This window comes from Musa acuminata, chromosome BXJ1-6 (assembly GCF_036884655.1).
Source record: "Musa acuminata AAA Group cultivar baxijiao chromosome BXJ1-6, Cavendish_Baxijiao_AAA, whole genome shotgun sequence".
NCBI lineage: Eukaryota > Viridiplantae > Streptophyta > Magnoliopsida > Zingiberales > Musaceae > Musa > Musa acuminata.
The window spans coordinates 6,415,208-6,427,901 of record NC_088332.1 but is presented as its reverse complement, the minus strand read 5'-3'; the positions used below and the strand labels follow the sequence as shown (position 1 = coordinate 6,427,901).

The following is a 12,694-nucleotide window of genomic DNA, read 5'->3' as shown; positions in this document are numbered from 1 at the left end:
AGTAACACTTTTCATTCTAAAATAATAATAAATAAAATAATCAAATTAAGAGAAAAAGATGTTGGTTCCATTCCTGGATGTAATTGTTCAATATCCATAACATAACCTTCTTCATAATCTTAAAGATGTAACATACATCTAATGCCACCATAATTTCCTCAATAAATGATTGCCCAGATGAATCCATTTAAATGGAATCCTACACCAACACACAGAATGGTCATTGGCACCACTGCTTCAGGTAAGCATTAGCTGGCAAGATTGATAAGTGGATACATCCTGTAGCTACTAATTAAGACATGAATCCCACCTAATTTTACATGATATCATATAAATGTAGGATCCACTCTATGTTTCATCTAGAGGAGGTAGTTTGGTAAGAGTACTTGATGGATCAACAATGGCCTATCATTAGTCATTTCTGGGTCTCTATGTTTAGCCCATCACATGATACCATTAGGGCCTGCCACAGGGAATGCCAGACTCAGCCGAACCAATGGGTCTCATCAAAAGCAAAATTATGCCTCATTGCCTTCAAGTGGCCTATGAGTTTGATTGAATTGAGCCTCATCACAAGTATGGGGTATAGAATGCTCCTTTTACTAAATTGCTAATAGGACAAGAACTTATTCAGCTACATAATAGTCTCCCATTCACTATGAAAATAAATCACTATATGCAGTTGAACAGATATTCTACAAAGAAGTATTACCGGAAATGTAAGCAACCCATACAGTTAGCACAGAAGAAAAGTACAGAAACTGAGAGACATTTCTATCATCTTGTATTCTCTGTTCCAATCGGGAGGAACACATTCACGGTGTAGCAGACCGTTCCCCAGGAACACTAAAAAGAAGTAAGTACATTGTAGATTGCTATCCTTCCCTCAGCAGTAAAGCAAGCATTAGTTGTGAATTCACATGGGCTAGCAAATTTATGCACCATGAACCAATATTACATGTTAGTGTCATCTCCAAGTTCTGGATTGCCATACTGAAGCCATTCTTCGCAATTCTATGCTGTGCTAATTGTAAGATATGTACCCGATCCAATCAAACACTTAGGAATATACTAAGCAAAATTCACCATTTACTGTGCATATTTTATTCCTAGCCAATGACATAATTGAAATCTGCTTGGGTCTACTTGGATGAAACCAGTTGTTTGTTTAAATCACACAATGCTGCGAAAACACGATCATCCTAAATGACTACATCAAGTTATGATCAACAAAAAAGACATGAAAAATAGTCGCTAAATAATGTGATAAAATAGGCTAGAGAACGTACCCAATTACTGCATCCAGAAGCCAGAATCCATTCATCTAATGGTGTCTCTTCTCTGCATGACAAATGAAGGGAAAGCAAACACCAACAAACATCGGCATTGTGCCGGGTAAATACGTTCAGAGAGTGTTGCTAACAAATAATATGTTGCTAAAGAAGTTGGAAAACAATCTCATTAGACAGCACTGCGACAAGACCTACGAAATAATAACATTCAGTTCTCAGGTCACGAACCTTTCGGCCTCGTGAGCATTTCTTCAAACGTTGATCGATCATCAACGACCATTAGCAGACACCCTGTTAGGCATTTCTTCAAACATGTAATAAGTGGTCATAACCATCAAAGCGTCCTACTAGGCATTTCCTCAAGCATATCGCGCTCGAGAGGGAACATTGAAATTACACTATCTATCCATGGAACGAGTCGTTCCCCACGAATCATTCTTTATACAGATGATGAACAATCGCAGACACTAAGATCGAAATAAATAGCTGAAATCCAAAAGAAAATTAACTAACAAATCACAAAGCGAAGGAACTCCACGGCCAGAATTAGAAATCCTCATCCAGCTTGAACACGTGGATGCCTCCATTCCCATTCAAGCTCGACATCACGGAGGCCTTCTGGTACTCACCGACCCTTTTCTCGAAGAAGTTGGTCTTCCCCTGCAGCGAGATGAGTTCCATCCAGTCGAAAGGGTTGGAGACCCCGTACATCTTGCCGTAGCCCAGCGCCCCAAGCAGGCGGTCAGCGACAAACTCGATGTACTGGCTCATGAGGACACCATTCATCCCGACGAGCGCGACGGGCAGGGCGTCGCAGACGAACTCCCGCTCGATGTCAACGGCGTCGGCAACGATAGCCCGGACCTTGTCCTCGGAGAGCTTGTTGCGGAGGAGGCCGTAAAGGAGGCAAGCAAAGTCGCAGTGAAGGCCCTCGTCACGGGAGATGAGCTCGTTGGAGAAGGTGAGACCGGGCATGAGGCCGCGCTTCTTGAGCCAGAAGATGGCGCAGAAGGAGCCGGAGAAAAAGATGCCCTCGACGCAGGCGAAGGCGACGAGTCGCTCGGCGAAGGAGCCGGAAGACTCAATCCATTGGAGGGCCCAGTCGGCCTTCCGGGCGACCGCAGGGACGGTGTCGATCGCGTGGAAGAGGCGAAACTTCACGTCGGGGTCCTTGATGTACGTATCGAGTAGAAGGGAGTACATCTCGGAGTGGATGTTCTCGATTGCAATCTGGAAACCGTAGAAGGCGCGGGCCTCGGGGAGTTGGACGTCGCGCATGAAGCGGGCGGCCAGGTTCTCGAGGACGATGCCGTCGGAGGCGGCAAAAAAGGCGAGGACGTGGGAGACGAAGTGGCGCTCGTCGTCGGAGAGGCGGTGCTGCCACTGGGAGAGGTCCGGCGACAGGTCCACCTCCTCTGCGGTCCAGAAGGAGGCCACCGCCTTCTTGTAGAACTCCCAGATGGAGGGGTAGGTGATAGGAAACATGCAGAAGCGGTCTGGGTTCTCCGCCAGCAGCGGCTCCGACTCCTCCAGTCCTCGTCTTCCTTCTCCTTGGGAAGCAGGTGGCACAATCGCGGGCATGGCTGGTCGAGCAAGCCGGAGTGAACGGAAATTAGCAGTGGAGGAAGAAGGGGATTTATGTCTCCGACGAGGAAGAGGATTGGGCGTATATATATATATATATATCGGGTGAGAGAGAGCCGGCGGGGGATTTGAATTTGGTGGGCTTCGGCTTGCAGTGGAAGGAGGAAGGGGTGAATGGGGGAACCGTGTGTCAAGTTACCGCGTCATTCTTGCAAGGGACGACAAGGGAGGCTAGGGGGACCGTCGGCAGGCGGAAATTACCCCTTCAGCCACCTTTTATGTGATTGGACAATGTCGTTGGGCCCACAAACAAGCAGATCGATCCGAACGAGAGTACATTTGGAAGGTTCTGAAGTCGGGCGGGAAACTGTACTGAATCTTGACGGCGTTACTGGGATGAGCGTTTTGGATCAGAGGGGAGCGGTTCCACGGGCGGCCACGTCGCGAGATGACGGAGGCATACTCGTGTGGCGCCCGTGACGACAAGATGGTTCGGATCTCGTTGGCTATTGGAAAGCGAGGTGACGAGGCGCAAAATATCTGACGAGCCCAAAGGACCACGAATCCTATCCTACTGATAGGCACGCATACACACTTCCGAACGTGGTTCACCTGCCCTGTGATTGGAGGCAGTGGGTGGCCCCCCCGGTTTGCAGTCTAAGTAGGTGACCATAAGAGCATCGCTCGCAGAGGAACATCAAATGATGTACAATAAATGGCGTCCAACCTAAAACCCAATTAGCTGCTAATTTGATTCTTGTGGATTGTCTAATGTTTGTATAGTTTGTGACTCGATTCATTCTTTTCTCTCAATTAATCACTGTTCTCGTACGCAAGCCGAAGTCCAACGTCCAACTGCAATAGCTCATGAACAAAGTCCGATGTAACACTGTGTGGGTCGTGCCAAGCCCGACCCGACCCACAACATCGTCAGGGAAGCATGTAACATGGACTGCATCGAAGCCTCGGTCCATCCAATTAATGGACATGAAGTATCGAGTTTAACCATTGTTACTCTGCATTACATGTTGATTATGATAAAACTAATTTGATTGGATAACATTAATCCCAAAGGGTTAAACTTGTAGGAATCGATTCGATTTATATTATGTGCAAGTTTATGGTGCAAGTCAATTAGACGGGACATTACAGCATATATCAAGCCATTGGTGTAAGCAAAATAGAGAGAATAACATTGCACAAGTATTAATTAAACAGCAAGCAACATGGAGAGAGACAAATATAAGATTTGAATCCGCAACTTGCTCTGGTACCATGAGAACTAAAATACAGGCAATGTAAGCTAAGAAATTTGGTGATATATAAAAACCAAACATCTAATCAATAATGTGAGGAATATAATGAGATCAAAGACACACAATAATCCTCCGATGAGATGGAGGACAACGATGTTGCATTGTAAGAGCCAACGTTTATGGCCACGAAATGGCATGCGACCAATAAAATTGTAAAAGATGAGCAATGGTGACAATATGATTAAAATGATGACGATTCATTTGGTTAAAACGTCATGCCCACTTAGTTGACACACAAGTGAATCCTTGACCTACAAGGTCAATGACATAAGGTCGATAGGGATACTGACACCATGCTAAAATCAAGGGGAGTCGTTACCCTATAATCATAATCTTACAATTTGATGTATGATTCTATGACTTGATAATAGACAAATAATCCATATACCCATTACCATTATTAACTACAACCCAAGCTCAACAATCACCTGACACACTATAAAACCTTCTCAAGTGTGTGCATCCTTGAAAGGAAGAACTCTCCTATCATCTCACTACATATTTGAATATACTATATTACTAATATCTAAGAGGCCTTTATCAAAATTACTCCCAACATAGTCTTACAAGATCGTCAATCAAATCCTAAAATTTTGTGTGATGTGTCGGGCAATCTGTCTGTGTGCTTCTGTGAAGAGTGTGGAGTAGTAAGATGTTTGTAGTCTTTGATGCCATTGGCCGCAATCATATTCTTGTGGAGGGCAGTTGGGCCATCGCTGTTGCCTGCCTGCGGTACTTGCTTGATGCAATTAAGCATGTCAACTTCGCACCAACCTGTAACAGGCAGATCGCACACACATGATCGTGCTGCCGCCCAGCTTTTTGCTCCATTTGATTATTGGTTTCTACTATCCCCATCTGTTTCCTGGACAGTTGGATAAGGCCAACTTCGACATCACGATTAGCAGTTTCGACATAGAATCGTCTGTTTCGATTTTGAATTCATCAGTTTCAATTTGGTTAAATTTGAAATCAGAATCGGATCAGTTTTAGGAGAACCCAATTCACTAAATGACTGTTTAAATCATCGGTTACAATTGATTAAAAAAATTAATTTTTAAATCAAAATTAATAAATTTTAAATTTAAATTACTAATCACAACATCATAGAATTGTCAATCTGTTGATCCAATTCAATTTCGATTCGAATCAACACGAATGGCTATTTATAAGAAACCTAGTGTTATCAATCAGTCAACTGATGTCGATACAGAATTGGAGGGGTGGGATCCGCAGTAGCAGATGGATGTGGATGGGTGATGCAGCCCCATTGACCCTCCAGCAGTGATGGGATGAACCCACTGACGTCCCTCTCGTATGTACATCACCTCGTCAACGCCAACCCGTCGCTTTTACAGCGAAGGGTGAGAGGGGCGTGGGTGGCGATCCTTAATAGTGGTGGGAGGCCGCTGTCCCCCAAAGGAGAAGAGGCATCTTCCCCACCCACATTACTATCGGGCTGTTGCGGGGGTGTGGCTGAAAAGCATCAGCCCAAAAACAGCTGACATAGGTTGATGGGTGGGCTGCCTCTCACAGCACAAGCTTTGCCATCGCACAGCTTTTTCCCTCCAAGAGCAACTGGCCACCAACCCATGAGACATGGGATGCAGTTGCTGCCTGCCTATGGCTGATGTGATGGGCTCGAACGTTTTGGGCAATGTTAGATGCTGTTTATGCCACCTCATCATCTCCTCCTCTTCCTTTTCCATCCTTTAGTTTATCTAATAAAAATCTTTTGAATCGAATTCCACCTTGATCAAAACTTACTCACCCTTATCCACGTTTTTGTTTTTTTATGTGTCATCCAACTCAATCGATAAAAAAATCTTAAAATTAAATTTCATCATCGTTACTTACCGTTTATATTTAAAAAATTATTTATATAAATATTAGATTAAAAATCAGAGCCAGCATGCTATCATAACTGTCAGAAATCTAATAATGATAAATCTGAGTCAATTCAACCAAATATAATAATGATAAACCAATTTAAAAAAGATTAACATATATCAGATACCAACACAATCAAAAGATTAAGCTTATAAGGTTATAAGTCAAATATAATATATGTAAGATTATATTTACAATTCATCCTTCTTTGTTTCACACACAAATATTTTCAACAATAATGGATTGAAACTAAAATATTATAAGGATCTAAATATTGATGTTTGGCCACAATCTAATAAAGAAAGCCCTCTTCTTTTAAAAATCATGCTTCAACTATTTAAATGTAGAGGTAAGCAATGTTGGTTATTGTATTAGATCAATTTAAGAGGAAAAACATACAAGGACCTTTTCATTCTAGAACCAATGCTAAAGATTAATACACTATTCTAAGGGCTCCTATGTCATTTAAATCCATTGGATATATATATATATATATATATATATATATATATATATATATATATATATATATATATATATATATATATAATCAGTTTTTGTATAGTACAGCTATCAGTTTTTGTGTTTAGATAGATCCCCTATTAACACACCTAAACAATTTTATCTATGTTGTTAATTTTAGGACATGTTTGATTGCACAAAAGTGGCTTCCTAGAAGTAGGATTATCATTATTATTGTTTCTTCTTCTAGTGTTGTTGAAGGATTTCAACAGTCAGAAGTGGAGTTAAAGGCCTGAAATCTATGATTAACTTGAGGCTATGTGAAGGATTTCAACAGTCAGTAGTGTTGTTAATTTTAGGACATGTTTGATTGCACAAAAGTGGCTTCCTAGAAGTAGGATTATCATTATTATTGTTTCTTCTTCTAGTGTTGTTGAAGGATTTCAACAGTCAGAAGTGGAGTTTAAGGCCTGAAATCTATGATTAACTTGAGGCTATGCTAAATTTCTTGAGCTGGCTTCAGCATGTAAATGATTGAAGTCACTCGAAAGGAATGGACACGTCACTCTCATCACCAAATAGATTGATACGTGACAAGAGAAGTGAGATCATAATGAGAAGTTTCTTTTGACAACATTGACTTACCTGTCATTGAGGTCCATCTTCCCACAAGGCTTTGCTCCCAACTCAAGCTTGCCATCAATTATTGCACCCTCTCCCACTGCCAAGGGACATACATGCCAAGTGACGATGAATCAGATACAAGAGAAAGATCCAAAAGAAGCTTAAGATCAAACTATAATGAAGAGAAGTCGACCAAAGGAAAATGATATAGAGAGCTGTTTCTCCTTCATTTATCTTACTCTTAGAAGACGCATGCATACCATTCAAACATGCAACTTGGATATCAAACAAATCAGACGATAAAAAATGTCCTGAAAAAATTTTATTCTTGCAAAATGGAAAACAAGAGGCACGCCATAATGACCCCAAGATTGTAGTTATTGGCTAATCTGTAACTTTGCACATTTTATGTTTATGATCAGAAGAAACAATGAGAATTTTGATTTATCATGTGATATCAATAAGTCAAAAACACAAGGGTGCACCATTGTGGTCTAATCAATAATGATGGAACATTTACAATGAACAATGCTTGCTACCTTCCAGAAAAAAACGGGTTAAGTAACATATTAACTCAGATTAAGGAATCTACCATTTCACAAACATCACGCCACCAGGTTGGATGATGTAATAAACAATGCACACAAAAGTTAAACCGAGGAAGACTTACCAAAATTTTGAAGGTGCAAAGACCAACCCTACCAGCATGGGCATGCTGGTAAAGTTGGCTGGTAGGAAGTCTGTATATAAAGACTCAGACTAGTTGCTAAACCATCACATCATTGTTGGATTGTATGTCTTTGGTTCTATGGAAGAGGATGACCCAAGAGAATTGCAGCTGCTACACCTCCCCTCGACCCATATTCTTTCTGAAGCACCCATGTCCTTGGTGGGAAATGATCCATCTGATCATCCTTTGCTCGACCTTAATCTGTCGATGAGTGTTGGAACACAGCGATCATATTTCGAGGAGTCCAACAGCTTTGCAAAAAATCTGCAACTACTGAAGCAACAAACCGCAGAGCAGATCCAACTTACTGCTGTAGAGAAGGCTTACGCTGAGAGAATAAGGGAGCTGACAAGGAAGGAGATAGACTCAGCAAAGAAAGAGTTTGCACAAGCTAGGCTGGTCTGGGAGCAAGCCAGAGAGGAGGTGGACAAAGTGGAGAGGATGAAGGAGATAGCCACCAGAAATATGAACCCTTCCTGCTTGGAGTTCACCTGCCACAGTTGTCATCAACGGTTCCGACCATAGCAGAACTCAGTTACCATATCAGGTCCAGGCTCTTTACGCATATGTGGGTCATCATCATTAAGTGATTTTTTTTCACAATTTAATGCTTCCATGTTGAGATTCAATCCAAAAATCAAGCATCCATGCCTTTGTTGTATCATTTATCCTAGCAAAATATCTTTGACCATATCGGTAACACACAGCCACTAAGCTAAATGTGAAATAGGAACATCACTATGATCACTGAAAGGAAGATGTTCTAATTGCAAAATTGTGGACGTTTCTAGTTGACCTGTCAGATATTGATATTTTCTTCTTGAATATTTTCCATGTAATCCATGAAACAGTAATCATCTTCACAGGAAAATTATGACTTGAGAACAGAAACCTCTGCATGCTCACTGTATGGGGTTCAAACAGACTCCAATACCCTTATTAAGAGTCACTGTATGGGGAAAATTAAGATTAACAAAAACAGTTCTGAAAATTTCAGGTAACCATTTCACAGTAAATTTCATCATGAGTTAAATATCACTCTACAATGACAATAGTTTGAAATTATCCAACTGTAAAGCTTGAGAAAGAAAACAAAATATGAACACTTCTAGTTGTCATAGTAAAATTAACCCTTCATTCTTCAAAAGTCAGAGTAGATCATTCATAATAGCATGTTACCTTCAGCACACTTTAGAACTTGTTTATAAATCTAACCTGAATTAACAGAAGCCTCGATTCTAACTGGTAAAAAGGTTGGTATAATTAGGTACGAACAAATTATCAAAGGTTCAACTAGGACATGCTAAACCCCTCCTCACCCAACATTTGAGACCTGTTTCCCTATACTCCTGCTAGCAAAATTTGGCAATGTTTAGTCATGTCAGTTGCTAAATGGTAAGGTACATAATACAATTAGACCTACTAGTAGATCAATCTTTTCACTCATTGATATTTTGTATGATCGTAAGAAGTTTGAATCATATTACCATCTCTTGTTGCAACCCTGTGTACCTCTTCATGCAAGCTGTAGGCTAACCAAGGGTTTGTTCATGTGGATGTTATCAGTAGGACTATTTCCAAGTGTCATCCACTTCAGACCTGAACACACAACCGGTGATGAGTATCACTACTTCAACCCAACCCACACACAGTTTGTTAGGTGAAAGTGATTCTTAAACCTCTTCTTCAAACCAACAAAATGAAGAAGGTTGAGAAAATATTGCAGAAAAGAAAAGAAAACAGACATTGTGAAGAAAGAACTACAATATAACATCATTAATCATTCTGAAGATCAAGATTAAAATTGGTGGAATAGAACTAAAACAGAAACCCTGCAGCCGATAACTCACCCAAAACGCCTTTTAAAAGATTATATGGTACTACTAGGTCAAGAAAACCTTTACTATGTTCTATAAGCAAATCAATTACAAGTATTGTTTATATTGGCTTTCTTTCTTCATAATTGATGTATAGCCTGACAGAGAAACTAAATACTAGTAACACTAGTATCATTGATTAATAGTATTACGTATAAAGTTGTTCAGAAATAGTCATTAATCGAGTTATTTATACCAGTAATACTAACTGATATGATTTTAATTTTTGGATTACAAGTTCCTTGATTTTTGTATGACTTGACTAATTATGTGGTTGAATCAGCCTTGTCACCGGACAATCAATATATCACATGACACATGCAGGACAATCAAGATATCAGATGACACATACTTGCATATGATACTATATCTAGCCAGTTACACAATTCACAAAAACAGATCCACAAGTTTAAGGCAATAGTTTGAAGGATAAAATATTAGATTATTATAGTTGTGTGTTTTTTATTCAAATTATTTTTGAGATTTTTTTATGTTAATATCTATAATAGAATAAAAATGTTTTATCCTTTTTATTAGAATTTTCATTCTGCTTAGCCAAGTGTGTCTTACTACACTCAAGTGTGTGACTTACGGCACTTGCCTTGCAACTCACTCCCAAGTTTCAAGGGTTATCAGTGTCCTTATATATCTTGATCTCTCAAACAACCTCGGCTTCTATTTTCCAAATTCCAAGTGTGGTCATGATTTATCAATAAATATTTATGAAATTTTCATTGCTTTGCAAGTAACAAAACAAGTTCCATCTCATGCATTCTCTGCAAATGAAATCATGTGCTGTGACCTGTGTTTTAGCCATTATTGTAGATTGATGAAACTCATTCTTCTACGTTCTATAAAGTCAATTTAATGCTTATGATAACTCATTATAGAAATTTAACTCTTTTACAAAACAGAAATTATCCATTAACAACAAAAGAAAAGAAGACAACGATATTTAACAATGCTAATTCACAAGATTATTATGAACAAATTAGGAAATTGCTCAGGAGATGATCATCAAGACAGAAATCCTCTGAAGCCAGAACAAATCCAAGTGAAAACATAGACACTATTGTCATTACTGGGAACTTGCTACAGTCGCAGCCATCGATGAGATGAGAACTCAGAACCATCTTCTAATTTCAACTCATAATTCAACCTCTTTGTTTTTCTGCATGTTCACCGGTTTTTAACCAATTCTCAATCGTCAATTTCTGCAAGATTCCCTTTCGGTCAATCATCTGTATAAATCTCTCGTGTCCCATTCACATTCTTTAAATAACTTGCTTCTCTATCATCCGCCACAAAAAGAGTAAACGAAGCAGAACAAGGAAGGTACCTGGCCGATCTCTACAGCGAAAACTGGAAAATCGAACACCGGACATTCGAATCCGTAGATATTCTCCGGGGTTCGATGGATTCAACAACGGCGTGGAAATCGACGACGTCCAACAGATCGGCCTGGTTGAGGACCAGCTTCTTCGTACGATGAAATAGAAAACGGGAGACAGGAAATGGGAATTAGGCTTAGGGTTTTTGAGGAGCCTGTGAACCTGGATTTGGGTGGCACGGATTTTGGAGTACCTGAAGCGATTCCCGCCTGCCACGAGTCGGGGCGGTAATTCGAACTCTCCGGGTCGGAGATTGAACCGGTGAACAGATTAAACCGGATTCGTCTGAACGGGCCTAAGTTTGGGCTCGTAATTAATTCGGGTCCGGACTCACTCAGAACCGGATTTGATCAAGTTCGGCTCGCACTTAGTTGAATCCAAAGGCCACCATTATCTCCAACCGTGAACCACTCGTTCGCACGAGTTTTCAAGAATTGTTGTGAAGCGAACGGTTCCGGGAAGAAAAATATCAGCGAGATGGCGCGCAGAAGCGTCGCGATGCGTTCGATGCTGCTCTCGGAGCAGCTATGGCGGCCCTTCCGCCGCCCGATCCTCGCTGCCTCCCATTCGATCATCCCTTCTCTTCTTCCCGAACCTAGAGTTAGGGCTACGTAGGGTACCGCTCCACTTCGGTGTTCTCGCGGCGACGCCCCGTCGGCGGCCTCCCCTCAGGATGAACAAGGCCCGCCCCAGGAAGCCGTCCTCAAGGCGATTTCCGGTGAGTCTCTGAAATCCCCCATTCTGTTTTCTGTTACTTGATACTTTGTGGCTGATCAGTTTATTAACTTCTCTATTCCGATTGGATCCCTGTAAGATGCCAAATTTTCTTACAGCGTTTTGCCGGCATGAAGCCGCATTCAACAGAGTCCGGATGTATTAGACCGGAATGGAATGTACCCATTAAAGCTATTAATACTAATTAGCCTTATAGGAAATAGGAGGGTGAATAGTTGCAGGAAAGAGCATCAGATATTGGGAAAATTCAATCAGTGGATACCAATAGCAGATCGAAACCTACTTTCCCCATTCTCTCTCCTCCCCTGCTCTCCCAGATCCAATTCAAACTAAGTATGAGCTTGATCTCCCTCATAACCTAATTAGTTGTCCCAGCAAGTCGTGCCTGATATCTGTGCTCTGCCTTAATATTTCTGATGTAGGCCTTCATCATCAGCTTTCCTGACTGCATCTCTCTCGATTGGGTATATCTTTTCTCGTCTCTCCATTCCTTCTCTTTCATTCCTCTTCTTTCTACGGACAGTGGAGCAATGGTCATATGGCTTGAAGCTTTGTAATTAATCATGCTTAATAACCAAGTAAGAGAGAACCATTCTATATATGTTTGTCCATATATATCTTTAAAGAAGATATGTTTCATCAGGATAGTTACATAAGGCTCTTGAGATGTTAGAGCCTAAAATTGGATAGCAACTTCCGAAGAGCAGTTAATCCTGTGTGTCTTAAGTGTGTATGGTATTGATCCTCCATTTTTGAAATGTGGATTTTGAAACAGCTCCTTTTGAAATTGGTT

General features: G+C 40.8%; 1 protein-coding gene across 1 annotated transcript; it reads right to left on the bottom strand.

Annotated features, from left to right (window-relative positions):
- Positions 1 to 1,614: 1,614 nt before the first annotated feature.
- On the bottom strand, positions 1,615 to 3,022 carry LOC135675881 (ribonucleoside-diphosphate reductase small chain-like). The gene has a single exon (XM_065186499.1). It carries the CDS (start codon positions 2,871 to 2,873, stop codon positions 1,839 to 1,841), a length of 1,035 nt encoding a protein of 344 aa, XP_065042571.1. The 5' UTR covers positions 2,874 to 3,022; the 3' UTR covers positions 1,615 to 1,838.
- Between the last annotated feature and the right edge of the window lie 9,672 nt (positions 3,023 to 12,694).

Excerpts from the sequence above, each read along its gene's own strand:
- LOC135675881 (XM_065186499.1), bottom strand. The coding sequence starts at position 2,873 with ATGCCCGCGATTGTGCCACCTGCTTCCCAAGGAGAAGGAAGACGAGGA.